Source organism: Meleagris gallopavo, chromosome 19, assembly GCF_905368555.1.
Source record: "Meleagris gallopavo chromosome 19, MGAL_WU_HG_1.1, whole genome shotgun sequence".
Taxonomy (NCBI): domain Eukaryota; kingdom Metazoa; phylum Chordata; class Aves; order Galliformes; family Phasianidae; genus Meleagris; species Meleagris gallopavo.
In genome coordinates, this window is record NC_139422.1 from 8,898,407 (window position 1) to 8,926,334 (window position 27,928).

General features: G+C 37.8%; 1 protein-coding gene across 14 annotated transcripts in view; it reads right to left on the minus strand.

Annotated features, from left to right (window-relative positions):
• Positions 1 to 27,928, minus strand: part of DENND1A (DENN domain containing 1A) — a 174,585-nt gene that overhangs the window by 84,876 nt on the left and 61,781 nt on the right. For 12 of the 14 annotated variants that reach the window (XM_085239413.1, XM_085239403.1, XM_085239405.1 and 9 more), the window contains exons 6-10: positions 19,437 to 19,506; positions 18,276 to 18,356; positions 16,111 to 16,164; positions 9,580 to 9,690; positions 4,627 to 4,727 (exon numbers count right to left, since the gene is read on the minus strand). In XM_085239413.1, coding sequence (XP_085095539.1) covers positions 4,627 to 4,727; positions 9,580 to 9,690; positions 16,111 to 16,164; positions 18,276 to 18,356; positions 19,437 to 19,506 — 417 coding nt within the window. The remainder of the gene's footprint in view (positions 1 to 4,626; positions 4,728 to 9,579; positions 9,691 to 16,110; positions 16,165 to 18,275; positions 18,357 to 19,436; positions 19,507 to 27,928) is intronic. The other 2 variants (XM_085239412.1, XM_085239404.1) reach the window with 1 other exon arrangement.

Here is a 27,928-nt window from a genome sequence, read left to right on the forward strand (position 1 = left end):
CACAGCTAAGAAACCAGAAGAGCAACTGCAACAGCTTCCAGTGAGTACACAGATGAAGCAGGTTACACCCAAAGCTACTCAGAGGCTCACGAGGAAGGAACCTTTGTTTCCCAAGCAGCAGGAGGATGTGCCCCTCGGTGCCCCCTCCACCTCTGTAAAGGCACACAGTGAGCAACGCGCGGATTTAGAAAATGAGAGAAGGGAGCTTAAAAAATATATATATAAACCAACAAAAACTCCAGGGGAAAGGGAAAACTGCACCAGTAGGAACATCACAAATGTGATGCCCCTGTGTCAGGGGGCTCTGCAAAGGGCTCTCTCAATGAACTATGTTGGCTGCTAAGAGATCTATCTAATATAAAGGGCGCTTCAAATTGCCTTAGAAAATTTTCTGCTGCTTCTGGTCGAAGCACACATAATAACCAGTGATACAGCTCTGGACTGAGAGAACATGCTAGGCTGTGTCACAGCAGCCTGGTAAAGACAGTCTTTTCTTATAGGCTAATTTTAAACACAGACAATGAGAGCAAAAGGAAAGAAAACAGACACAGTGGGAATGTTTTTATGCCACGTAAAAACCAAACTGAAACAAGCAGTGAGGAAAATTAATAGACTGTTTCACATCAAGAAATATTTAAACTCTCAGCAACAAAATAGATGGATGTGATCTGGCCAAATTTAAGTATCTGCACGTGGTTGGTTACTGATGCTTGGTAGCAGGAGCCCATTAACCAGTGCATTTGGCACCTGCTGGCATGCAGTCCCACCTCCTACAGCAACAGTTCATGTGCCTCCTCTGTTGTTCTCTATTCAAAGGAGAATGCAATTGTGCATTAAGGTGTGAACTTTAATGATAGAATTCCCACCAATTTTCTGTCTCCTCCACCCAAAATCTCTCCCTGGCCTGAAAAATACAATGATGAGCGGTTCCTAATTAGGAAAAAAAAAAAAAAAAAAAAAAAAAAAAGAGCCGGCCCTCAATGCACAAGGAATCAAATGACTGAAATCACTTTAACACGAACATGAGCCACTGTTACTGGCTCTGCATTCCTAGCACAAAGAGCAAGCATAGTGAGAACAAACATTTTGAAGATAGGGTTTTGGCCTTTTCAGTTCTGTTAGGTACATGAATAAGGAGTGCAACTGAACATAAATATTAATTTTTTTTTAAATCCTTTTGAGAGAGAAGTGGGAAGAAAATTGATCTCTTTCTCCATCATAAGCTAAAAAAAATTAGCAAAGGTCAAGCTGCAAAAATCAGAAACCACAGTGGTTTGAAAGTATGTGATGTATAAACAAAGGTAAAGGACATTATGCTACAGGAAAAAAAAGAGCTTTAACCATGTCAGTGAGACATTCATTATAAGCATGCTTGCAGCAGAGTTATCATTAACATGTAACAATACCCAATTATCCAATTCATCATCTTTCTCACAACAGCTCAAGGGAACTCTCCCCGCTCTGAAGTTTCTTGAATAAAAGAATCTTCAAATGCCATGAGGAGAGTTAAAGTATTCTACCTTCCCAGTCTCTGGAAGGGGAGCTGCTTTACTTTTTTGTAGTTCTGGAAAGATTTAGTAGTCATCACGTGTGTTGCCCCAGGGAAATGCAACAGATTTCAAATTTCACAAACATGGATCTGAGATGGAGTATATCAGTCAGGACATTTAAAGTTTCCTTTCCACAAAAAGATTACACTGGAGCTCAAATGGTTAAAAGCAAATAATCATATATGGAGTATACTTTTTTCAAGACTTTCAAAGATAACCAGTAATACAGCAATCTTATACCCTTCAGCAATTTTCACGAAGTTCTGAAGAAGATGCAGAAGCACCAACAGCACAGTCAGTATGCACCAAAGGACAGCAAACAGTGAACTGAAGGAATATCATTTTCTGCACTTATAGGAATGGAAAAATTCACATCACTTCAAACTTCCTTAGTTTCCCTTTTAGCTCTTTAAAATTCTTACATCACATTTGTGAAAAAAATAACAAGACAATAATTAAAATTAAATTAAAATAAACTCTTGTATTTTTAAATAGTTTCAGGTCATTTCCTGTAGAGACAGATTCTTATAAGCATCTGATTGCCTTAAGCCAGACAGAGTGAAGCTGATTTCTCAGAACAGACAGGCAAAAATTACCTTTCTAATTTCACATAGTTACAAAATAAATGAACTCTATTTTAAGAAATATCATTATGCCACACAAATTGTTATTAAACCTAATTACTCAAACAATTTGTGCATGTGGTTACCTCTCCAAATGAAGTTCATATCAGGCTAAGGCAATCTGTTGTATTTGTGAGCGTGCAATTATAACCTAATAATAATAATAATATGTTTTAAAATCATACTTTTCACACACTGGCTGGCTTATTTGTTATATGGTAGGGTGTTACAGCATGAAAGAATTCATTCGAGTAGAGCTCAATGCCTCATGTCTTTATCTCTGGGTACACTGCCCAAGTGTTTGCTTCTGCACACCTCTGTACAAAGCTGTGGGATCTGGACTCAGCCCCTTTTTAACACGGCTTTGTCAGAAAGTCAATGAATATCTCATCTTCAAACCCAGCAAAAAAGCCTCTTGTGGTCCACATCCTCATCCCGAAAACTCCTAGCAGCATGTACCTGAAGAAAAAACTGGCAGCAGCAGCCTTCATGTGTTAATTACACATGCAAAGCCCATTATGCAGAGAAAGGGCACCTGCTGGCAGTGCAAATGACTAGAACCTGCCCTTCCTGTGCAGTGAGTAAATTGAAGGTTCATTTCTACAGGAGATAATAGTTTTTAGATTCCATTCTGTGTATGCTCGCAATAGGCACATACTTAACATTTAAATATTCTACGGAGGAGCAAGCTTCCTTTAAACCTACATGTTTCAGCTTCTGGCACTTAAAAATGCTAGTTATCCCTGCTAGTTCCTTCCTCTTTCTTAAATGCAGAGAAAGCGTCACACAGAACAGGATTACTCAAAAAAAACCACAACAGAATACCCTCCTCCAAATCACCATACTAAGAGCAAATGTGAAATAGTATGACACAGTCACTTCCAACTCTTTTTTTTTTTTCAGAGGACTTTTTAAACTGCCAGGGCACGTGGTGAGAGAGGGCAGAGGTGGTGCTTTCATGAAGACTTGTTCCATACTTATTTCAGGAATAGAAGCAGAGCTGACTGGCCTGTAATTCCTTCCCTGGGTTTTCCTTCTTGCTTTTTTTCAAAGATGTGTAACAGTTCTCTCAGGACATCCCTCACTGCCAATTCGTTTCACGCATGGTGAAGCACAGCCTTACAACTTCCAGGATCAGCAGCACTCTCTGGTCAAATCCTTCCTCTCCCATGAATTTGCAAATGTCCTGCTTACTCTGCCTTTTCTATGCTCTCCATCACCCAATGGTGTGCCCATACAGCAGCAGGTCCACATGTTCCTTAGTGTTTTCCTTTTGGTTCTAGAAGCCTCTAGGTACCCTATACATTCCTCACTTCAACTCAAGCCAAACTTTGGACTTCCTAGTTCCATTCCTGCATGTCCAAGCAACTATTCCTTTAACTCTCTAGCAGGGCTTGAAATTTTAAGTTCCCTGGGCCACCTGAGGTAAGCGGGCAGCCACCCCTCCTGGGCAAACTTCATTTGCTGCTGCATACAGAGTGGGAAGAAAATCAGCAAGTCACACACTGATGACTAACAGCCGAGCAACTCAGTGCTGCAGGATTTTAAACTCCTTTGCTAATTACTCAGAATTCCCTTCCTCCAGTCCCATATGCATCAAATGGGAGATATTACGTTATGGCTGATTAGACTAAACTGTTTGACTCTGTGCCAGAAAAGAAATTAAAAACCAAGAGACTGCTTGAGAGGTGCTGTAGATAGGCTTCTGAACAACTGACCAATTCCAAGAGATACCTAATGACACATGGATCTGGACATGTCAGCTGCAAAGAAGATTTCTTGAGCCATACAGACAGTGTGGAATCACAGAACAATTTTTGTTTGAAGGGATCTCAGGAGGGCAGCTGCCCCAAGCTCATGGACAAAACAGGGCCAGCTTTGACAATATTTGGTATTGCTTTTGGGATGTGCCAAAATCTGAAACATCATGACCAAGAACAAGTTTTCAAAGGAATTACAGTCATTTCCGTAACTAAGGTAAATACATTCTAAGTACACAATGAGAATATGAAAAGATGATTATAGAGAAATGAACAGCTTTCTCCCCATTCCCAAAAGAAATTCAGGAAAGCAGAAAAACTAAAGTATTTTCTCCACTGTATTTTTTGCTTGCAGAGTCTTAATTCAAATTTTATGATTTAACATAAATATGCTGAAAACAAATTACAAGTACAAAATATTTAAGTTGCAGCATTTCACAGTAACCAGTCACATCAGTGTATTTCAACATACCATTACACAATTATCTGATGCCATTAGTATTTTTTTTACTTAGTAGGTTCACCTCTTCCTTAATATACATATGTATTTTTAGACTAACAGTATCATCATATAAGAGGACTTCAGACTTGCAATACAGAAATGTGAATGCTGTTGTGAATCTAGATTTTATATATATACACAGACACAGACACACATACATATATATCATATATATATATATATAGCCTTACCAACAGTAGTCCAAGAGATGTGGGGGCAGAACAGGAATGTAAACGTGTTGCCAGAACATTGGGTAGAGCATAGCTGCAGATCCATGAATGCAAGCAGTTAACTGAAAAACACAGATTAATGGAAGAACATTAATAACACAAAAAACAAACAAACAAACAAAAAACCTTAAAAAGCTAATGATGTAAGAAAAAAAGTAAAGAATCAAATTTGGTTTATAACATGCTTTATCAGACAATATTCAGTGTTCCCATTAAAAAAAGGGTACCAGTGGATAAAGCACAACTAGTTTTTGGTCGTTAACATTGACCGACTTTGTTAAATAGCTGAAAACACAATTCATTCAACAAACAAAACCTGAAAAGAACACCCAGTGTTTTATAAAGCAAAACAAATACAGAAATAAAGGAAAGAAAAAGAAGGTAAGGGTAAATAAAACCCTAATCCTGGCAATTACTATCCATTAATACAATAAAAATGCACTGAAATTATAAAACAAGCTGAAAAATATTTAAGCTCAGGAAGGTACAATGTCAGTAGCATAGTTTTCTTAAAATAGACCACATCAAACTCAATGACCATACTTTTATTACTTAAAAAGTATCTTTATCTTATTACCCTTCACCAATCGTTTGTTCCAGTGATTTTTAAAAACTCATTCAGAATGGTTTTGACATTGGCAGGTACTGAATTAAAAAGCTCAAAAATAGCAAACAAAAGTGCTAGTCCAGTCCTGGGGAGAACCCCTGTAGTGCTTTGCAGGAAATTATGTGACTCAATTCTACATGCTTTCAGTTTTTCTTCTCCAAATCAAAAAGATGTCTAAAACCAAAACTGCTTAAAAATTTAATTTTTTACATAAGAATTGGTTCTATCAGGTTTAAATGGATTATTTCTTGGCATTATTACATAGCCTGGTTGATGCTGTAGAGGACTGAACTCAGTAATCCAAGAAGGCCCCTTCCAAATCCCCCTTCCATTGGTTTTAAAACTCAGCAAGAAAAGATTAAACAGACATAATGCTCAACACTGCAGACATCTGAGCAGAACCTGTCACTTATTTTTGAGATGTACTCCCACCTTGCTATCTGGCATGAATTCAAATAACACACTACCTCAAGTAAGCTCTGCTACTGTCCTTCAACTCTGCCAAGATAAGGACTCATAAAAAAAAAATAGCATATTTGCTGGAGACCTCACCTGATTAGTGATTGCCATACAGAAAACAGGAGCTTAATAATAAGGCAGCCTGAGAAATGCCCAACTGTCAAAACTATAGGAATCCAGCATTTTAAAATAAGATTAGTTCCACTACCTCAGCTTCCTGCAGCTGTTGCTGGAGAACGTAAAAAAACAGCTATGTACAAAAGACACAGAGTTAGTGAACCACATTCTACAATTTTACCTTTGTGGTTTTAAAAGCAAATTAATCAATGGAGTTTTTTCAAACATATAAAAATTAGGAAATGTTGTTGAATTATAAAAGGCCATTTTCCAGAATATTTTACTCTCTTCCTACTATGGACTATGTTACACATGTAGTACACCACTACAAACATAATATTTAAAAAATTACCAACACTGGAGTGTAAGATCATCTTTCTGCATCACTCGGGGCTAAAAGCACAGCAGAAACATGAAGACTGAGTTGTACAAGAATCAAGCAATGAAAATAGGGGTGTTGTAAAGACTGCGTATGGAGGTGAAAACCTACGTTGGCAGCAGGCTGTAAGGGCTGCAACAGAGCTCTTGGGAAGGAAGAATTCACACCTGAAGAAGAGTAGCTGTAAGACTGCTGCAGAACAAGAACACTGTGAGCTCAGCTACATTGTATCACAAGGCCATTTAGTGAATGTTATTGATCACACGTTGTGTTTTCCTTAACCTTAGAGCCCTGAGACATGTCAGAAACCTACTGGGGAAGAAGAGGCTGTGTATGAGAACATTCTGTGACATGGGAGAAGTGCAATGGCAGCCTCTAAGCCTTCAAGAACAAAAGACCAAAATGGTATTTTTTGCTTTGCAATAATACACCACTTTAATATTGCTTTGTAAGTAACGAAATTCACTCCAATAAGATGGAGCCAAACAGAAATATGATCAAATTTCACAAATTTAAGTTTTGTAAGACTCATCTAGTTTCATGTAAGCCGTCTCTTTATGATGAAAGACAACCTGTTGTCATCACACACAGTCAGCGTTCCTTCCTGAGGCAGGGCTGCAAGAGAAGGTCTGATGGAAGACAGAACACTGGGCTGCAGGAAAGCTTGCTCCATTTTTGTAACTGCATGCTCCCACCAGTAGGTGCTCTTCTGTCAAACAGTTTTTGTGTGTTCTGATTCACATTTGGCTTTGTATGAGTAGTTAGATCATGGAGTGTTCTTTGTTGCTGTTGTTTTTAAGAAAAAGTAATTAATGTTTTGAAAAATTACTTGAATTTCCTTTTGTAGAAAACAAAAGAGAAAAAATTGAAGAGAACAGAAATGAATCTTCCAGGGCTTCAGTACATACAGTTTATAAACTAGTTAATAAATACAGACCCACTTACCTCTAACTAGTATTAAGGATATTTCGAATTTTACGTGATTTACTACAGCATGAATTCATTCTATCATAAAAGACTTTTCTACTCAAGACTGCTTATTTTTCACTCTTTTACTTGATATATTTAAGCTTTAAGAATGAAGTGTGCTGCAGTGTGCACTGAAGTGTGCAGTGGAAAGAATTAAGTGCACATAGGATCCCTCTACTTTGTTGTTAAAAAAAAGGAAACAAACAAACAACACACACACACACAAAAAAAGCACCAAAGAAAAAACAACAACCAAGAAACCAATCCCCTCTCCACCACCACACCACCCTCCCTCTACTTTGAGAATTCTCAGTTTGGTACGTTTCCAGTTACAAGGTCTTGGCTTCCGCTGAGCACAGTTTGAAATAAAATAATGCAGCTTGTTCCTACTGCTGGAACATGCAGAGCAGAGCGTGCAGGCAAGGAATCACTGGCTCCGGCCCAACGCTTCAAACCTGTCTTACACTGTCACTCCAATCTTGGAGCAGTTATATATAAAGTTGTAAGATAAGAATGCGCAGTATGAATACCCCTCCCTACCAAAGAACGAGACATGCTTTTATCTTGGACAGAGGCAAAAGGAAGAGGAAAAGCAGAAGATAGGAAAGAAAACACAACCCTACTTGTGAAATGGCTCATTAAGGAAGGCAAAGTGACAGGTAAGTAATTCTTCTTCCCAGGCTCTGTCACAAAGAGAGAGAGATTAAACCAACCAACCACACATTTTGAAATGCTCTGGATAGCCATTCTTTCCTCTTCTCTGTTAATTCCCTACTTTCATCATTCCTTAGTTTTATAAAATAATCATCTCTTTAAATTTTATTTAGTTTGCTTCAGTAGAGAGGACCTAGAATGCTCGGCAGATATAAAATCAAGATTTTACAAGTTCACTATGATACTGAGCTACATAACACTCCAATTCTATCAGTTACACGTGGGATTGATTGTAAACATTTAATAATTATTAATAGTTTCCAGAGATTACTCTAACTCTCCTAGATTTACTTACCTTACCAAAGAACATGAGAATAACTATTGTAATTTACTCTTTCCTTTTTCTGCCTTGTATCTTACATCCTATCACTTCAGCCTTTCACATAGTATTTACAATTCCATGAAGCAGTTTTAACCTCAATCACAAAGTAGGTCATTGTCAAACAGTAACAGGCTAGGTAATACCTCATCAAATGGACATGGAGGATTGTATTTGAGAAAGGATCGTTTGAGTACTTAGGCCATAGAACAAGAAAGCAGCATTTATTAAAACCATCTTATGCATACCATTCATAAAGGAAAACAATCAATATCCATTTACAGTGCAAACAAAATGAAAACTTAACATTTTCTTTTAGAAAGAAAAATCACAATATTATTGACTGACAAACCTTCAAATGCCTAACACAAAACTTTGAACTAAATCAAGCTCATGTTTGGTTTTGATGTGCAGTCATTTTTAGAAGAGAGCACTCCAGAGTGTTCAGTACCTTTTATCTCTCAGATCCTCGATGGAGCCTAAAAAGCATTAAGACTAAACCTTTTAAAACAAAATTGAAAAAAAAAAGTGGATTGTCTCATTTTAGTCCAATTTTTGAGTGCATCCAGAGAATGTATATGACAGTATCATTTATCAGTCTCTTTTTCTGCCAAATAAATTATGAAAAGCAGACTTCACGATGGCATGAGCATTAGTATGCTTACACACCAAAAAGCCCAACAAAGCGTGTATCAAAAAACTTTTTAATTTGAATGTTAGAGGGGAAAAGAAGTTGGGTAAAGTCATCCCTTAGAACCACAGAACTGAGTTTAGGTTGCATGGCTAAGGCTGGAAGGGGCCTTGGAGGTCTGACCTCAACTGTTCAAAATATCATCAACTGCAGCTGTTTGCTCAGGGCACCGTTCAGTTTAAAAATATCTCCAAGGACAGAGACCCCATCGCATCTCCAGCCCCTTTTTGCAGGCCAAGTACATTCATGTACTTAATGCTTCTGTGAATTAAAAAATATATACAGATATTTCTTCAGTAAATAAATTCGAGTGATCTGAATGGTTAGTGGCACATCAATGTACACTTCTTTTTCTAGAACTCCAGAAAAACTCCATGCCAATTAACATAATTATACAGAAATTAATGATGGTAGTTATACTTAAATATAAAAGCAGGGCTTCATCTCTGCTTACTACGTCTTTCAACAAGAAGAGAACTTTTCCTAAGTTTCTGGATATTCCCTTGTACAGGAAGAACAACTTGCAAAATTATGTTTTCAGTAGGGACTTTCAAACATTGTTCTTCACATTCTAGATATTTCAGCTTATTGCCTTTGTATGACTGTCATTAAAAAAAAAGAGTAATGTGAATAAAGCAGTTATTCTGCAGTTTACTTACAGTGCTGAGCTTACTACAACAAATGAGGATGCGGCGTTCATACAGCATACTGGCATAGAGATGCAGCATGTTGTTGACATCAACTGCTACAAAATACTCTGTCAGATTTCTCTACAAAAAGAGATAAAATAATTTTGATTCATGATATTACAAAACAAAGTCTTCCATTTAAAAACAACAACAACAAAACCCACAACAGACTCCATCCTCTTGTTATGCTACATAGAGTACACGGCTACACATAGTAGGTCACCTTGTGTCAGACCAGCTTTTAATTAGCAGTATCTTTCCCCTGACTTTTGGGGAGATAGGTCACGGATTAATGAAATTGAGGATGCTTCATACACAGTTCTAAAATACAAGATAATTCTTGGAGAAAGAAAACGTGTTCTATCACTTCTACAAAAAATGTCAATGCTGCCTGATGAAGCACAAAAATCATGTTCTAATATGCCACTTTTACTGAGGCAAATTCAAGTTTTTTTTAAGGAAAATAAAGGTAACTCCAGCCTATACCAAAGTAATTCTTATCACTGGAAATTCACATGGGCATTTAGCACAAGGTAAGAGCAGTTACACAGGTCATCTGATCTCTTTGTACTCTCTACAGTTGAAAAGACAAATTTACCTGACTGATTGATATATTTATACAGTAGAAAAATAACTGCAGCACAAAAATAAAAAAAACATAGTTCATTTGCAAACTGCCTCTAAAGCAAAGGTAGGAAGACCAAGCCACAGGCAGGTAATGCTACTGAAGATGTACACATCACCATCTGAGCAACAGTGGTTCAAAAAAACAAAACAAGAAAAAAAACCAACAAAAGAAAGCAGGTTTCATCCACACACTTTCCATCAGCCAGGAAATGCACCCATACATCATTACCAGTGCAACAGCTCGGTGCACACGCTGCAGTGGCATGAAAGATGTATTATTTACTAAGGAATTAAGATTATCCTAATAAGCAGTAGAATTAAAACTTACAAATGCGATCCTAAGATTTTTAACCAACAAGATTAGAAAGCTATCAGGTAGATAACATCATCAAAATGTATGCTGTTTTCCAGAATAAAAGCTTTTGTTGCATAGTGTGAGGCCAGCTAAAAAAAAAAAAAAAAAAGTCTTTTGTTTAGAAAAGGTATTTTCTTAAATCAGAGAAATTAAAAAAGCAGCAGTAGTGGAAATGTTAATACATGCAGGAATGCTGATCTAGGTAATTTGTTCCCAAATTGCTTCTTCTGGGTACGAAAGGGTTGCTACACAATAAAGGCAGACTTGTACAAAAAGCACATGTGAGAGCAAAATTGGATTAGTCATGAATTCAAGTGCAATCTTAATCATCCTTAAATAAAAAAGCACAGAAAAGCAAAAAGCAAATATGATTTAGAAACTTAAAGAAGCTCAACAAAGCCCATTAGCACTTTTGACAGATCCAAAGATAACTCTAAACCCACCAATACTTGGCCTGAGAAGTCTGCCAAGATGTTTCATACTGTGCAGAAATATGTTCCACAGCTTGCCATCCAAACACAAAGAGCCGAAGAAAAATTAAGCCTTGTATTTGGAAGATTTTTGTACCCACATCTACACTGGTAAAAACTAAGCTCATTAGAGTTAGCCTCAAACATGTTAACATAAAGCAGTCATTCAGGTCTTGTTATAGAAGAGCTATTGCAGCAGATAGGTACAGTCAAAAGGAGAAAAAAAAAAAAAAAACAACCGAAAAAAAACAACCAGCCAACACATTTTGCCAAAAACCTATTAAACTATCATGTACTTTTTCTGTATTTCTCATCCCATCTGTGCTGATTAGCATGATATTTTTGTCTAAACATAAGCTGTCTTCTCTACATTTCTTCTTCCGCCTCTCACCCATCTTTCCACGACACCAAAACACAACGCATGACGACACAATTACTGCAAATGGTGCGAATTAAAAGAGTTCTCCAGCAACTCACTGAACTTCTTTAGCAGCCACCCAAATGAAGGGTATGGCAAAAGGAAAACTTAATGCCTACATTCAGCCTGCAGACGTAGGTAGATATGAACATGCACGTATATGTTTGTAAGGCAGAAGTATCGACGAGTGAGAGGGAAAACAGACACAGAGAATGGGTTCGTAATTATTCTTTCAAGTTTACTGTAGTGCAATAGTGGCTTTGACACAGAAACGTGCTTTCAGATGGGAAGATTTACAAGGCTTTAGTCTTCCCTGTGCTCAGAAATTTGCCAACAGCACCTGCAAAGCATGTGGGCTGCATGGTAATGTATTGATACTAGGGAGATTCACGTGTTAGCTCTAAGTTGTATTTATAAGAAAGCTGTCATCTTTGAAGATGAAATTGGGACTTACACATGTATTTTGAAAGACATGTCTCGTAAGTGACAAAACCATGAATGAGTTAAATAAATACAAATGAAAGCGTTCCAATCTGCAGTAGAACTGTTGCGTACTTTGTTTGCTAGGATTTAAACCTTGCTAAGAAGAAAAAAGAGTGGGATTTTCACAACAGAATATAGGATCTGGTATCACCACTCCTCAAAATTCAGTAGAAATGGCTACAACATTCCCTTATGTTTCTTCGAAAGTTCATTTGAAGAACAATCATCTCTTTGATCATTTGCTATTTAGTACCTGTAAATGGACGTGCACATTGACTCTCAAGGTCCAGAACAGTCCTTTCTTTCTCTGTCATCTAATGAAGAACTTTTCACTAAAGGTAAAAAAAAAGGGCTCCCTCCTCTGCAAAGAAAGAGTGAAGCTCAAGCAAATTAAAAACATGCATTATACTTCAGCATTTTATGCTGCTGCTGAAAGGCATTTACAGAATTTCTGTAAATGTTTTTTATTTCAGTAGAAGAAAACAAGTTTCCTTCTCCATCCTCCTACTGGGAATCCCTCATCTTCTAAATACGTTTATTTTCTTTGTAATATCACAAATTCAAAGTCTAACATGAGTTAGGTCATTTGTTATGCAGTTAAAATAATTCAGTAATGCCATGCAGCTACTCCAGAGACCAGAATAACAAAGACAATGCACTCCAGAAAACAGTCTAAGTAGAGAAATAAAAAGTGAAGGGGAATAATAAGAAAAACAGACAGTGAAAGATGTACAGTATGACAAGTTAAAAACCAGGCACTGAGATAAGAGATGTAGCAATAAGAATTTCCCAAATAAAACAGTTATTACTAGGAAATTGAAAGACTTGCACTGTATTTCCTGCAATTAATTCCATTTCTCTTTGAAGTTACAGTGTATTTACAAACTGTAAAAAAATTAAAAGAGTTAATGTTTACACCAAAGTGTCCATGCTAACTGCTTTGAGGTTCATCACACACTGGTGTGATGCAGTCAGATAACTGCAACAAGTATGTTAACATTCCAAACAGTCCTGTTTGGACTGTTTGTCCAAACTCCACTACTCCATTAACCATTACATATGACTTCAAAGTTTGGTTCTACTAAAAATTTTGCTATTAGGAGTTTTAAAATGTAATTATCAATAAGTAGGATTTTGAATAAAGCAGTCCAATTGATGAATGGAGATCCAAGCTCACTTAATGTCCTTGTACGTCTGCTGAAATATGCTGCAATTCTACATGAAAGCCGTACTGATAGATAAAATTCTCATTATGAATTACATGATACTTAATAGAAAAAGGAAAAACACACAAAAGAAATACAAAATGGTCAACTGCAATGAGAGTTAGACCGGTGGATCTGAATTTTAACATTTTTCTTTCATAAAATGAGCCCTATCTTTTTTAACTCGGGTGTGCATGCATGCATACCACGTGTTAATGAACAAAATGTTCTTCCACCTCTGTTCCCAGAGGTGCCCTGGTTCACCCCAGACACTGTGCAGAGCCCATCCTTCACAATGACATCAGTGCCCAGGATACCTACAGCAAAACAGCCACATTTCCTCAGAGGCACATCAGCACCACTCAATGATTCAAAGAGGATGCTTTTTAGCATCACACAGCACTCCTTTCCATGAAGGCTGAACATTCAGCTTTCAAAGGGTTTCCAACTCCTTCTGGCCCAAGGCCTCTGCTTTTATAACTGCCTTTGATTCATGAGCATTCATCACATCTCCTGCTCAAATGTTTTGGGAAGCTGACTCATGCCTTTGAATATAAAGTGAACACGACCAGCAGACATAACGAACAGAGCATAAACACTTAGTAAAGGCTTCACAAAGTATAGCTGTCGTGCATGTGTGAAGCTGCTCTACATCAGTTAAAGCAGGTCCAAGCCAGAAGACCTACATTTAATCCTGTCACTAGTTTCTTACTGCTCATTTTTTCTGTCTTTTAATTTACCAGCCTGTAAAATGGAAATGAACTTCATTTCACACTCTCCAGGAGATTTGAGGCTTACCAAATAAAAATTATTAAAGTTTGAGATGATCAGCATAAAAGAGATTACCATGAAATATCAATCCTATAAACAAATAATCATGTCTGGATTAAGGCAGGAAATACACTAGACTGACAGCCATTTTAGATTCAGGAACAGATTCTTGAATAACTGCTAAAGTATCACATTTCTGCAAAAATAAAGCACTTTAGGGCAAAAAGCATATCTACTGAATTGACTAGAGGATATATGTCTGTATGGAAAGCCTATGACAGAAAAGTTACCAACAACATTTTTAAACAGACATAAAAAGCTCCAAGTGTAATCTGCTATCCAAATCATCCACAAATGAGAAAGAATGTCCTAATAATTTCCTTCACTCTTTCTATTTTTCCCCCCCTTCTTTCCTTTCATGCCATAAATTTAAGTTTATGACGCTAAGGCAGACTTCAAAATACTCAAGTAAGAAAACTGAGATGTCAGACACAGAAAATTGGCTAAGAGATGTAGCAGGTGCATATTAAAGAATATCTAAGAGAAGCAAATGCTAGCACTGTCTTCCCACAGGCCTATCATCTGGTAACAAATTTAAGTAATGTTGAAAAGCATACAAGACAATTTTGTCAGGTTTAAAAAGTCTCAGAAGAAGTGGCCCTAAATAATCCAGGTATATATTTTCAGCAAACTACCTAAGAAACAGATCGTATTTTCCCAGTCCTATGTCATTCTTTCTGAAAGGTCTCACTGAATGAATGACAGATCTCCTTTTTTTTCCCTGTCCACATCAGTTTATCTATCAGTACTTCAATAAATTTCAACTTGCAGTCACAAATATAGATGACAAACCCTTCAATGTTATAGCCTAAACATGATACAGAAGGAAAATGTTATCACAAATGAAAGAATGACAACTCTGCACAACAACAGTCAGAAATGCAGCTTCAAAGCAACACAAGAGTCTTCAAACCTAGATGTTCCTCTGAATTAATACAAATAATTTAAGTAAGGGTATATAATGTCTGAATATACCCACGACATCTTAAAGGACAAGCCAAGTTAATACCAAAATGGTATTTGATTCTCACTATATACTAGCAATATAAATGTTTGAAACATTGAACTCTTGCACTGCCTAGATTACACCCTCGGGACACTTGAATAAATTTAAAAACAAAGCCAGAAACATATTGTTCCAAAACTTTTTTCTTTAATTAAAATTTATTTGAAACTAGCATGCTCTTTCTCTAACAGAGAAAAAAAAACAAACTATATAATAATAATTACTTTCCAAATTTAGCTTTTAATTTCAGCTTCCGATACATCAAGAAAGCCAACACAACTATGGAAACATTACAGAGAGAACAAACTTGAATCTGGATGCAAAAGAAAAAATTGGTTCCTTAGTTGTAAGAAGTTTCTTTAAAAGTACAAGTTAGCTATAAAGGTGAAATCAACTTCCTGAGAGAGATTAAAATCCTTTCTGCTCAAATTTTGCATTTTTACATAAAGAAGAATATTTGTAGCACTCCTCTAAGTGGTAACCAAAACTGCCTTGGGACTACTTCCAAGAATCCTTCATAGTCTTGTTGTAAAGTCCTATCATTCATGCAAATTAACATCATTGGTCCCCGGAATTTTTTGAAAGTCCACCACGCCTTCACATGCAGACAGTTACCAAATCCCTGTTCTTTGCTGATTTTGAGTAGGCTAAAACTATAGATTTTACATTTTCTCACTCATTAGGACAAAGAAATTATTGAGTGTTAACAGCTTGTAATAATAGAGTGATAATAATACATGGCTTTGTATTTTTCAAGTAACGATCTCTACTTACAGCTTAAGATAATTATTCTGTAAATTTGCTACGCACTCGGTCATTTGATACCTCTGCTTAATTAGAATAGCAAACACTAAAAACTTCACTCTGGTATGATGTAGATGTACTTCAATAGGCCTTTTACTCCTGTACCTTTGAACTCAGAAACACCGTTTTCTCTCTCTCTCTCACCACTTCATATAAATTAAACACCTAAATTTTATTTAAACAACCAGCAGTGTTTTGCTGAATGCAATGTATTAGTAGGCATTAGAGGTAATGCTAGCTATTTACCCTTTCTTTTTAGTATCAGCAGCAAATTAAAGTGCATGGTCCTCTATTATACTCACATTTTCAGGTATACTAGGAAGCTCTCTGATGTCAGGCACAGTAAAGTAAGAGTGCTATAAAAGAAGAGCAAATAGTGATTATTTTGATATTGTCAAAAGCATTCTAAACTTGTTGCTTCATATTAGCAGTCGCTCAACCAAGTAATAAGGACAAAACCTTAGTTACCAACTACCAAGATGACTTGTTTGTTCTAGATTTCAAAAGCTGAAATCTCAGATCCCAAATGCAACACGGGATGTAATCAGGTAGGAAGATGGCATTCCTTTGTTCTGCAGAGATGCTGACACAGACAGACCTGCACAATGTATGACATATGCCAAGAAATATCCAAGGCAGTCTGTAACTCAAACTAGCTTTCCATAGCCCACTGCAAGCTGCACAGTGAACCAGGAAACAAAGGCAAGGAGGTGCTTTTCTAACTTTTTAGTGAGTTTCATGAAAGACAACAGTAAAGTTATGGAAATTTCCAAGAAATACATCCTCCGTTTTTACAGCAATCTGTCAAATTATGACTGAAGTTCTTAGCCACTTTTATCTTCCTTAAAGAATTTGAAAGACAACTGATTTCCCAATTTCACAGACCATTATATTGTTAATTTTTTTTTAATTGACTGCATTCCAAGAAAACAGCTTCATTCCAGTTCCCATTCTGATAACACACAACTTGCATGATTCTTGGTTACAGCACTGAGAAAGGAAAAGAGTGTGCAACCAACTTCTCTTGTAAATTGATGTTAATACAATTTACATTATATTCACAATGTTTACAATCTTAGGACTTTTTATTATTTGCTGAAGCTTTATAGGGTTTTATATCCTTGGCACAGTTCCACCACTGGCACAGTTTTCTTGTATACATCCCATATGTTTCAGTGCTTCATCAACAGTCCATAGGCCGAAATAGCAAGCAGGTGTACCAGCTACACCGAACACAATGAATTTCTATAAACACAACTTTTGCTTTACCACTGTTTTGCTTGGCTAGAAAGATGTAATGAAGAAGCACAGCAGTAGAATACCCAACTGTATCACATACAGGAGCCTCACTCCAATCCCAAACCAGCCTTCCAACAGCCAAAATAAAATGCATAAAGATACCCTAGCAAACAGTCCTTCATCTGCTTCTTGATACATTTTCTTGCTTCACTGCCCATGAAATGTCTGAGGCAAGGGGAGAACAGCAGCATTCCTTGAAACCACTGGTATGAAAAAAAACCCCTGAATATCCCAAATGATCACTGACTTTCAAGACAGCTCTTCCTTTGGTCAAAGAGAAGTGCCATTCATAAAACAGCCAGCCTCAAAAGGACTGGAGCATTTCTACTGCCAGCTGGTGACCTGAGCAAGGCCAACTACTGTTACCTGTCGACAGACATCACAGAGTGAAGTGATGAGAGCAAGCTGGTGGTTGCCAAAAAATACTTTAGAAGAAGGACTAAAGGCAAAGAGAGTGGGAGAAGAAAACTGGCTGCACACATCACTAGTTTCCATGTGAACTCCAAATGACTAATCAGCAACAGCACCAACATGCATCTTTAGTATTTTTCCACTACAACCTGGTACACAAGGTAGTTCTACAAAAATTAATTTGAATACAGACAACCCAAAAGACTAGTTTCAAAACACAATCCCTTCAATAAAATCCCACATCTCTTCTTTCACTGGTCTTTGATAAGGTTTCTTACAAAACATTGATATGAAATAAAACCTTATTTGTGTTTTTCCTGGAGAAGGAGGAGTTAGAAAACTCAATTAACAGCTAGCAATCAGAACACTGTTACAACAGTACATGACTGCTTTCCAGTCTTGTCCCTTGCACACTCGCATGGTCTAAGAGCTCTGCAGAAGTGTGGACAATAAATGTCATGCTGCTGCTCTGTGACCTCTAGCAGGTCGCAAATGATATGGTGAGACATTTCCATGGGGAGTACACACAATCCTCCTCCAATCAAAGAACAGCATTTCAAAGACATCTGAGGTTAAGGAAAGGGAAACAGAGGGCCTCAGATGTGAAAAGGGGAATTTCACAGCTCTGAGTCCTCATAGGAAAACAATATCTACATGCCAAGTTCCAAAAAGGAGAACTGCTTTGGACATTTCTCTGTTATGGCAAGCAATGAAAATTAAACACCTCACTTTACATCTTATTTTACTCTTCACTTACCAATCCAAGCTGAACAGGGGTTTTTGGCTCAGGGATGCTAAGTTTATGAAATGTTTCCAGAAGCTCACTCCTTTGATTATCCTGAAATAAGAAAAAAAAGAAGAACAAAACAAGAAAACAAAGGAAAACGAAGTATGCATTACTACAACAAACTAACTGGAAAACAGAAGGATAATGTCTGTGATGGGGGGGCGAGAGAACAGGCAGGTGTTAGAATGGCTTGATACATCAGACTACGCACAGTAATAGATGTAGTTTCCTCTGATAGCTGATTTTACAATTTTTTTAACATTATTTTATCCCCACATACATATTTTCACATATTTCTGCAACCTACTAAGTCACCAATATATCAGTACATAGTTACTCAGCTTGGAACAAGCCAGTTTGCACTGCAAGTCCTTTACAACAACTCGTTAGCTTAGGCTAAAACAAAAAGTATTTAGCCCCCGTAGATGAAGATACAATCCTACATGACTGTACCTCAAACATCAGTGTTTCTGACAAATGCCAACTAATTACTGCAAAATAATCAAAGCAGCAACCTAAGATTATACTTGCAACATTTTAAATAGATGAAACTAAGCTAGACATTGCAATCATGATTTCTCTGTATCATGAACTATCTTTCATAAAACTAGAATCAAATTTTAATAGCTTAGTTTACATTCTTACATAATTTCAAAACTGATTTTCTTTTTTAGCAAAAGAGCTAGGCCAGATTAAACTACGTGGGTCAGCATTTTGCATCAGTAAGCTCAGTTCTTCACTTTACATGACAAGTAAGGTTTGATAAGACATTGATCTGCCCAAGGTGCATGAAGCACCACAATATGGGAACTGCATGGATTTGGTGAATACAGCTCAGGGCATCAAGGAGTTTAAGTGACTGCAGGGAAACCATTAACTTGAGTTGGATCCACAGTCACGTTCTTAAATGTATTCTTTTGTCAAAAATAGTCTGAAAGTTGATTTATTTTTCATAGGTGATTGACAAACTTTCAGCCTAGCTGAATAAGTACTTTGCTATAACTGCACAATAGAGGTTCATAAATTCACATGGCCACGTCTGATATCTCTTAAAACAGCTTGCTTTTCAGTCTCTCTCCCACGTTTGATATTGGGGCAGGGAAGAGAAGGGTTAGTACTTTAGAATAATACCTGTCCTTTTGCTGAATAATCTGCCAAGACATTGAGCAGCTTATAAAAGACTTCAAACCATGGTAGGTAACTAAAAAAAAACACACACAAAAACAAAACAAAAAAAAAAAAAAAAAAAAGAAGAAAAAGCATACATTTAACTTGTTAAACTTCAGTTAGTAAATCCAAGATCACTGGCTATATTTACTTGCATCCTCAACAACAGTCTTCACTGGACACACTTTACACACATCTGTTAGGAAAGTCACATTGGACCTTCACTGAAGGATTTCATGTGAAGGACAGCACTGCTGGAAGGCTGAAGCATCCCCTTCCATTGGCAACTGAGCTTCAATAATAACTCCTTCCCAGAGTTTCCAACCACTCATGGGCACCTTGCTAAAAACAGAGTACTGGTTGTAAATAAGCTTTGAGAGCAGGCCAGTCAATGCCAGAAGTCTGCAGGAATTTTTTCTCACCCCATATGAAACAAACATTCAGATTGTTACACAGATCCATCAGAAAACCACACACAGATTTATCTGCGCTCATGTATGGTAGAATATTTTAAATCATAATCATTACCCAAAAAGTGCAGCTAGTTACTAGTCTTCAGTATAGCTGCTGAACATCAGGAAACTGAATATAAACAGCTGTTTTCGTTTTGAAAACAGATACAACAGGCTTCTTTGTTTATTTACGTTACAAAAGCAGTATCCTGATTTTTTTAATAAACCATCATAACTACTAAATCTTATTCTGCATCCTGTATCATTGCATTTAGCTCAGCTAAGTTAGGTCAAACAGGAGTAAGTCTGCTAACAACTTACAAAAGCATCAAATTAAACAAAGACACAACGCTCAGAAAATCCCATCTTTTTCATTTCCTTTACATCCCCACTCAATAAAATAAGACAACTAAGATGTTATTTTTCTCCATTTTGCTCTGGCCTGATTTTGGACCACATCTTCATGGCACAGCTCTTTACTTCAGCTCGCTTTTAAATCCCAGCATGGAATTTCCCCTCAGCTGCAGCAAATGGGAAGGAAAGTTGACATGACGCACAGACTGACTCTTCTTTTAATCACAGATGCTTTCTGAAGCAAATGGATTCTATTTTGATAGAGTTAGACAAGATTTAAAGTCTTTATAAAATATGGCTGCATCCTGACATCTATAAAGAATGGAGTGCCCTGTGGTTCCTAACTGTACAGCTTTTAGTAATAAATGAAGTGAGAAGCTATATATGAGACAGATAAAGTGGACGGCACTCCATCATTATCGTTTGTTTGAAGCCTGAAAATGCTACTGTAACATGTAAGTAGCTTATCAAAATACGCTGATAAGAAACTTAACTTTTCATGCTATATGACAGTATTATCATTTAAATTAATATGCTTTAAGTATCTTTACAAACAATGCATTAGAATAGAGCAGAAAGACAGACAATTACCACTTTAAACAGCATTTAAGTTTGGCATATATTGTAAACATTCAAGAAGGATTAGGCAGAAGATAGGTTTCTTTTTTTCTGTTTAGTTAAATAAACTTCAGTGGAGTTAAAAGCCATTACAAGAGTAACAAGAAATCCTCTCAAAACCTATCTGCTAAGTAGAGATTAAGAACCCAGGAAACAAATCCTTGCAAGCTATCAACCAAAGATAGTCAGAAGATGAAAAAAACAGAACACCAGGAAGACAAAAAGCTCGCCAGCAGAATGAAAACCACAACTTACTTCAGGAAGGCACTTTTAAGTTCTGCTTAATTGCTCAGGAAATAAGTCATTGTCTGAAGCAGACCTCCACACAACACGATACACAGAGGGATTTGTGCTTGTGCTCGAGAGGTGCAAGACAACAACAACAAAAACACAATACTCTGGAAACTCCCAAAAGCTGCTGATTCAGCTAAAAAGTTTAATAATGTCTTAATAAATAGAATTACAACCAGTGCTAAGTAGTTTTGAAAAAAAATCTATGTATTTATTAAAGATCTGTGTATTTATTAAATATCCAGTCTGGGTTCATATGACACACAACGCAAAAAGAAATCATTTATGAATCTCTGCAGAGCTTCCATAAAGCGACTTCAGCCAAGTCTGACATAATGAATAAATCACATAATCCATCACTTTTAGCTCTGCCATCTTACTCTACTATAATACCCGTGTATTTACCCTATCTATTACAGATGAATTGTATGGCAAATTTATTACCACCACAAGAAGTTACACTTCAGGAATCTGCGGGAGCTCCTTCTGCTTTTAAAGAGCCAAAGAGGTGCACGACCAGCTTTAAAATTCAATTCAATCCATTTTAAACTTTCAAGGTCCTGTAGAGTCCTGCAGGTATTTATTTAGATTACTGAATCGCTATCACAGACCAAGAAACGGTTATCTGAAGCTCCTTCAAGATATTTGTCTCAAAGAAGAAAGGTGTGGGCTGTGCCTCTGAGCAGCCCCCGCCATAGAGAAGGGCAGAATTCAGTCAGAGTCCTTCTGTGCCGCACGCAGCTGAAGCAGCGCAACTGGTAGCACTGCTGAAGATTTATGGCTTATGACTTGCTCATATTTAATTTGTAACCAAACACTTCCCCTTCCTCTTAGCTACCTTAGAAGTTTTGATTAACTCTTGTTTTCACGGGTCAGAGGTTAAACAAAGGAAGGGAAGAGCTCTGCAGTGAAATTGCCCAGAGCACCACAGCATGCGAGCACGCGCACATGTGTGTGTACACAGACACACAGACACACACACAGACACGCAGCTGTTCAAGGAACACAAAAAAGGTTGTGGATGGGAGAGTATTCACAGAATTTGAAGTTCAAATACTCCAAGAAGCAGAATGTGGCTGCAGAGCAAACAAAAAAAGGGCAATCTAAAATTTACTTTTTTAAGTTTCATGTTTTCAGTTTCCTCACAAACTCGTGTGTGTGTGTGTGTGTGTGTGTGTGTGTGTGTGTGTGTGTGTGCGCGCAACACACTTGCCACAAATCACGACAGCCAATTCCAGCCTGACCCAGGCAGGCAGCGAGGTCGGCTCTCTGCTTTGCTCTCCTCCTGCGATGCAGCTCGCTGCTGGAGACAGGCCAGTCTGACGGGAAACAAACATGGGCACAGGAAAGCTGCTTATTATGCTACATAAGGTCTGCACAAACTCCACGGCACAAGTCGCACAGTACCTTATTCAGAAACTTGTATGTCATCACCTTTTTAGTGCGCTCCTTGAAAGCACAAAACATCATTAGTTACATGTGTCATAGCAATTAGGGACAGTCGAAACGTTAAGACAACAGTGCTGCACTCCAGCTTGTAAACACAAATGTTTTCAAAAAGCAGATTTTAAAGAATACTGTTGCAAAACCAACAACCGCTTGAGACAACAGGAAAGATCTTTATTTCTCGTGTACAAAAAGAAACAAATGAGTGCAGTAACAAACCGCAGCAGCTGTGTGGCTGGCTGCTGCTGCTGGGAAGGGGCTCTCAGGGCTGCAGGAAGCAGCAGAGCCCCTCACGCCCCGCAGACGCGGTGGCACCGGGAGGCAGAGCTCGGAGCTGTGTGCAGCTGCCCAGCCTGCACCCACGACTTACGTGGAACAGAAGATGTCAGCACCCAGTGCGAGCTGCCGCACAGATGAAAATGCTGTACTGCAGTCAACTGAGCTTTCAATTTTTCAACATATCAATCCACTCGTGTGTTTTAGCGTTTGAAAGGAAAAAGCTACGAAAGCAGCACATGTGAGGTCACATTTCTGACCTCCAGAAAGAGCAGCGGCCAGAGGAGCAGAATGCAGAGCCCTCCTCCCTGAAACGGAGGAGCTGCCCTGGTTTGTGCACGCACATGTGAACAGCGTGCAAGCACACATAGCCAGATCGAGTCCTGGCACAGCAAGAAGTTGGGGAGCCTGAGCAGAACCTGCTAGAGCTGAGGACATTCTTCCTTCTTTTGTTATACACTTAGTACCAAAGCTTACAAAACAAACAAAAATTACTAACAGTGCTTGTAATGTAACTATAAAGAAACTACTTCCAGTTGAATCACACAACAGAACGTTAATAGAAACTAACACTTCGTATCCATATATTTGATATGAACAAGTAGGAAAGGCTTCGAGAGCACATTACAAAGAGTTGCCTGATTTTAATAAATTATTTCCCAAACCCTCTTCTGGTCTGTTTAACATCGTGAAAACAGAATTTCAGTATGTACAACCACATGTGTTGCTCAACTTATGGCAAAAGGTACACGAGAAAACATTGCAGGCTTCACTGTACTGCTCTTGTCCTCTGTCTGCTATGTGGTTTCCCAGTTTAGGATATTAAATGAAAGTAAACTTTCTCCTCTGAAAATATTTAAGAGACTGAAGAAATATCCTTCATAACATCAGAGCTTTGGCTCTTTGCTAACACGCCGGGCTCCCTGGCAATAAGCTGTGGGGCTTCAAGCTGTGCAAATGCTCCAGTGCTATCAGCATCCAACAACTGCTTCCCAGTGAAGGCACAGAAAACCAAGAAGATAGCTGCATTATGACACCTGCTCACATGTAAAGATGTAGCTAATCTAAATGGACAGAACCGGCCAACAAATAAATAAGAAAACACAGAATCTCTAGCAATAGCAAAGGAAAAATATCCAAGAAAGTTGTCTACACATGTAAGCAGTTGATTTCTTTATCAAATAAAACATCATTTCCCCAGGGAAAAAAACTGCAACAACAACAAAACCAGCTGTTTCTTATCCAGTTACAAAGCATTACTAATGAATAGAAGTTTTGATAGTAAATATGCTTTCTTTGAAACGTGAAAATTTCACCATTATTGCTTCTTCAGATATTTTTTGAGTGCTCATTACAACGAAGGAGAATCAGAGACGACGGTGTGTACCACCCAAATCAGCACAGCTACCTCATGAACACCGCGCACATCCAAGGTCAGGTGCAAAGAGAGGCTGACAAAGTGGCCAACGCTTTGGAACCAGGAATTACTGCCAGAAAGTGAAGTCAGCTTAAAAAGACAAATCTTTTCTGGTGTTAACTGTAAGACAACAGCAAAGGAGGAAGCAATTCAACCAACACGTGCAAGGGCACTGTGAAAACTGAATGCAGAAATGACTCCTGTGGAGCATTACGGAATTCGAGAACGTTGAGAACCTCAGCAGTAAAACATGCCATGTTCCAGTGCAAGCACTGGTAATTCCAATGGCAAGGGGTACTTTTTAAAACGATTTATGAGTATTTGCTGATTATCATTCCAAACTCCTCAATCTGATTTTTGACATTCTATTTTACTGGTGTGCTGACAGCAGTAAAAAGCAAAGTGAATGCTTTTGGAAAGGTACCCGTAGTGCCCTTGGATTCCTTTCTTATGTGATTTACCAACCAATGCAAAATTTAAGAAAATTTATTGAATTTTATGACAGGATAATTTCTGTTCAATTTATTTCGGAATGATCTTTGAGCTCTGTTCTGCTGTCAGGAACTTTGTTTTCACTCTGGTGAGTCACTCCCTTTAGAATAAAATAATCAAAGATTTTAACTTCTAACATGCAAGTTATTCACAGCATTGGGAAACCTTGCCAAGTGAGATTTCTCCAGTCAGTCCACATGGAGAAAAGAGAAAGGATTTCCTTTAAAAGACAGAACCTAGGGTCTGCTGAAATGAAATGTAAAACTGTAAGTGGATTTTGGAGAGTGCATACATCTCTAAAGCCTGGGGCACAGGCTCAAGACAGAAGAAAAGAATTGTGCCATTTGATCAGCTTTACAACAGAGTAGCACTACTCCACAGGTCTCTCACAGCTTTTATGGAGTGGAAAGCTGCAGTTTTTACTGTACCCAGCTAATCTAAGCATGTCTGACCAGGTAAAGCTCCACTCTCAGATTTAGCATCAAGGGCACTCACTCAAAGATAAATAAAAGAAGTTTTTTAGTGGAGGTAAAATGAAATAGCAAGCCTCAAACTCCCTAACACAACAAAAGATCTCTTGTCCCTGTTTAGAAGGCGGAGCAAATCTTTGTAGGTTTGATAGTGGTGTTCTGTTGTTTTTTCAGCTTAATTCTGAGAATGCAACTTCTCAACCACGCAAGCTCAATAGCAAAGTTCTAATTTTGTTTGCACATACAAGGCAAATACCAACGATTATGACTTTATACTCTTATGAAAAACCACAGGGAAACAACATTCCCAAAAGCAAACGTAGTGAGAAGATGGATATGGTGAAGTGTTTGACAGATAATGTGTGAGATTTATCAAGTGCAACTAGATAGTCTTGGAATTAAAAAGTCACCAACAATTACATTCCACTCAGTGCCAACAGGAATGCATTGAACAATGTTTTCTTTGGCTGCTGTTAACAAGGAGAAGGCAGAGAATAGCCTTAAACTGAGAAAAGTTACAGACACCACTTGCACTACACTGCTCAGACCAAAAAAAAAAAAAAAAAAGAAAAAAAAAAAAAAAAGAATGGTTTGGCACACGGGGCTTGATTTTAAAAAAGGCAGGATGTGCTAGAAAGTATGAGAGCCTAAAGATCATCACTGAAGCGACAATACAGAAAAAGGATTCCAAAGGCTTAACTTGTCAAGGAACCTCTTCTGAAACCACGTGCAAAAGTACACATGAAAGTGCTGGAAGAGAGAACTCTAGATGTGGCAGACAGTCAGAGATCCCACTAGGTTTGAGACATCTGGCATCAGTTGAAATCCATCACATTTCATTTGGGGATCAAAGAGTAGTGTTAAGTCTATCGCAGGTTGAAACAGCAGATCCTAAACACCCTTTTTATCCCGGCACAAATTAACCCTTCTTCCTTGACCAGAAAACAGCTCCTTTTCATTAAAGATGTCAATCATACATACTTATTGGCCTATGTACTTTAGAACTGAATTTGATCTAAAATTTCAGTAGAATTACGAACTTTTTATTACAAATCAGAAGTGCTGCAGCACGCTGCTTCCTTACAGCAAGCACCTCCTGTTACAAATGCATCAGTTTGCAAAAACCGAGTCAGAGCCTGATGTGATTGTATGTTATCTATGACCACAGTGCCAAATCTGTTTCAGGGTTCCCAATGAGTATTTAGACTCATTTAGCTATTGGACAAATAAATACATCAAATGCAATAGTGCTTGACTCTCCACTTGCAGAAATACCATGGATGATCCTGACCACCAGGCATCCCATAAATGTGACACAAGTTAGCTGAAAAGATTCTGGTCCTTTAGCTGGCTGGAGTGCCCAATTTTTATTTACAAAACATCCTGCAATCAGTTTAAACAAATCATTAAGTAGGAGATCACTCGCTATCACTTTATTCTCTGAACACTTAGGCTGTGGCACCAACATAAATGAATTTTAAAACATGCTGAGGTGAATTACAGTCAGGTAAATAGCACAAGAACTGTGTAGGTGTGAAGGAAGACCTGTCCCTTCATCAAGGATGTTGTTAAACATCTGTGGTTGTAACTTAAGGTTTCAGATACATGCACAATCCAGATAACACTGATTCCACAGTGTCTTTTCTCCTATTATTTCAATGTGGCTGAATCATGATTTCTCTTGAAAAAACAAGCAAAAATCATTAACTTATGCAGCTTTTGCGGCAGTCTCCCCTCTCAGAACAGCCCCTGCTTCTCCAGTGACTATCACATAACCTGAGGGTTCCTGCCAGACCTTGATTTTTGAAGGAGGAAGTTGCCATGTGCAGGATGGTCTCACTCCTAAGATGCGTTCTCTAAACTTTCTGACAGCAACAAAGAAGTGCTCCACTTGTGGAAAACCTATCCATCCTGTACTTAACTACTTCCTACTTTTTGATGCCAGGGACCTAGGTTTTCCCAAGGGTGATGCGCTAATTCTTTTTGTATAAGCACTAAAATGTAAGTTTCCAAACCAGTCACCAGGGCCAAAGGTAATAAAAAGTGATGTGATTTAATTACTTCTGTAACAGTTGTTCAGCAAGTAAAGGAGGTGTGACATGAAGCCCTAATTAAGTAAAATTCGTTTCTGGTCAGTAGGTAAGAGCAGTGAACTAGCTGGACTAAAATGCAGTACTCTTAGCTTTCTCTCATTCCACTGGTAGCAATACATTAGTATTATTAGCACCTGACATTTTTCGTTGTGATCCCTACCACTGATATTTTACAGGTGTGTTACTTGCCATCAAGATTAAAGCTTTGGTAAAATCTTCCAAACAACTTCCTTTAACACACCTTCATTATTCTTGGAATACACTAAAGAACAGTTGCCTTGGGTTGGTGATGTAGAGGGAAAAGGAGAAAGGAGGGTTGTTCATTTGTTTTGGAGTGTGTTCATTTTTAAAGATCTATTTCTTTTGGCAACATTTACCCTAAGCTAAGGATGGAACAAAGAATGATACCACGCGGGAAATAATTTAAAATGACAGATAAAATTTTAAGTGGTCTTTCTTCAACCAATGTATCAATTAAGCATCTTTTACTTGTCCATCCTTACTTCTAGCTCTTTCCTAAAACCATTTTGAGGATTCGTCTCTCCCT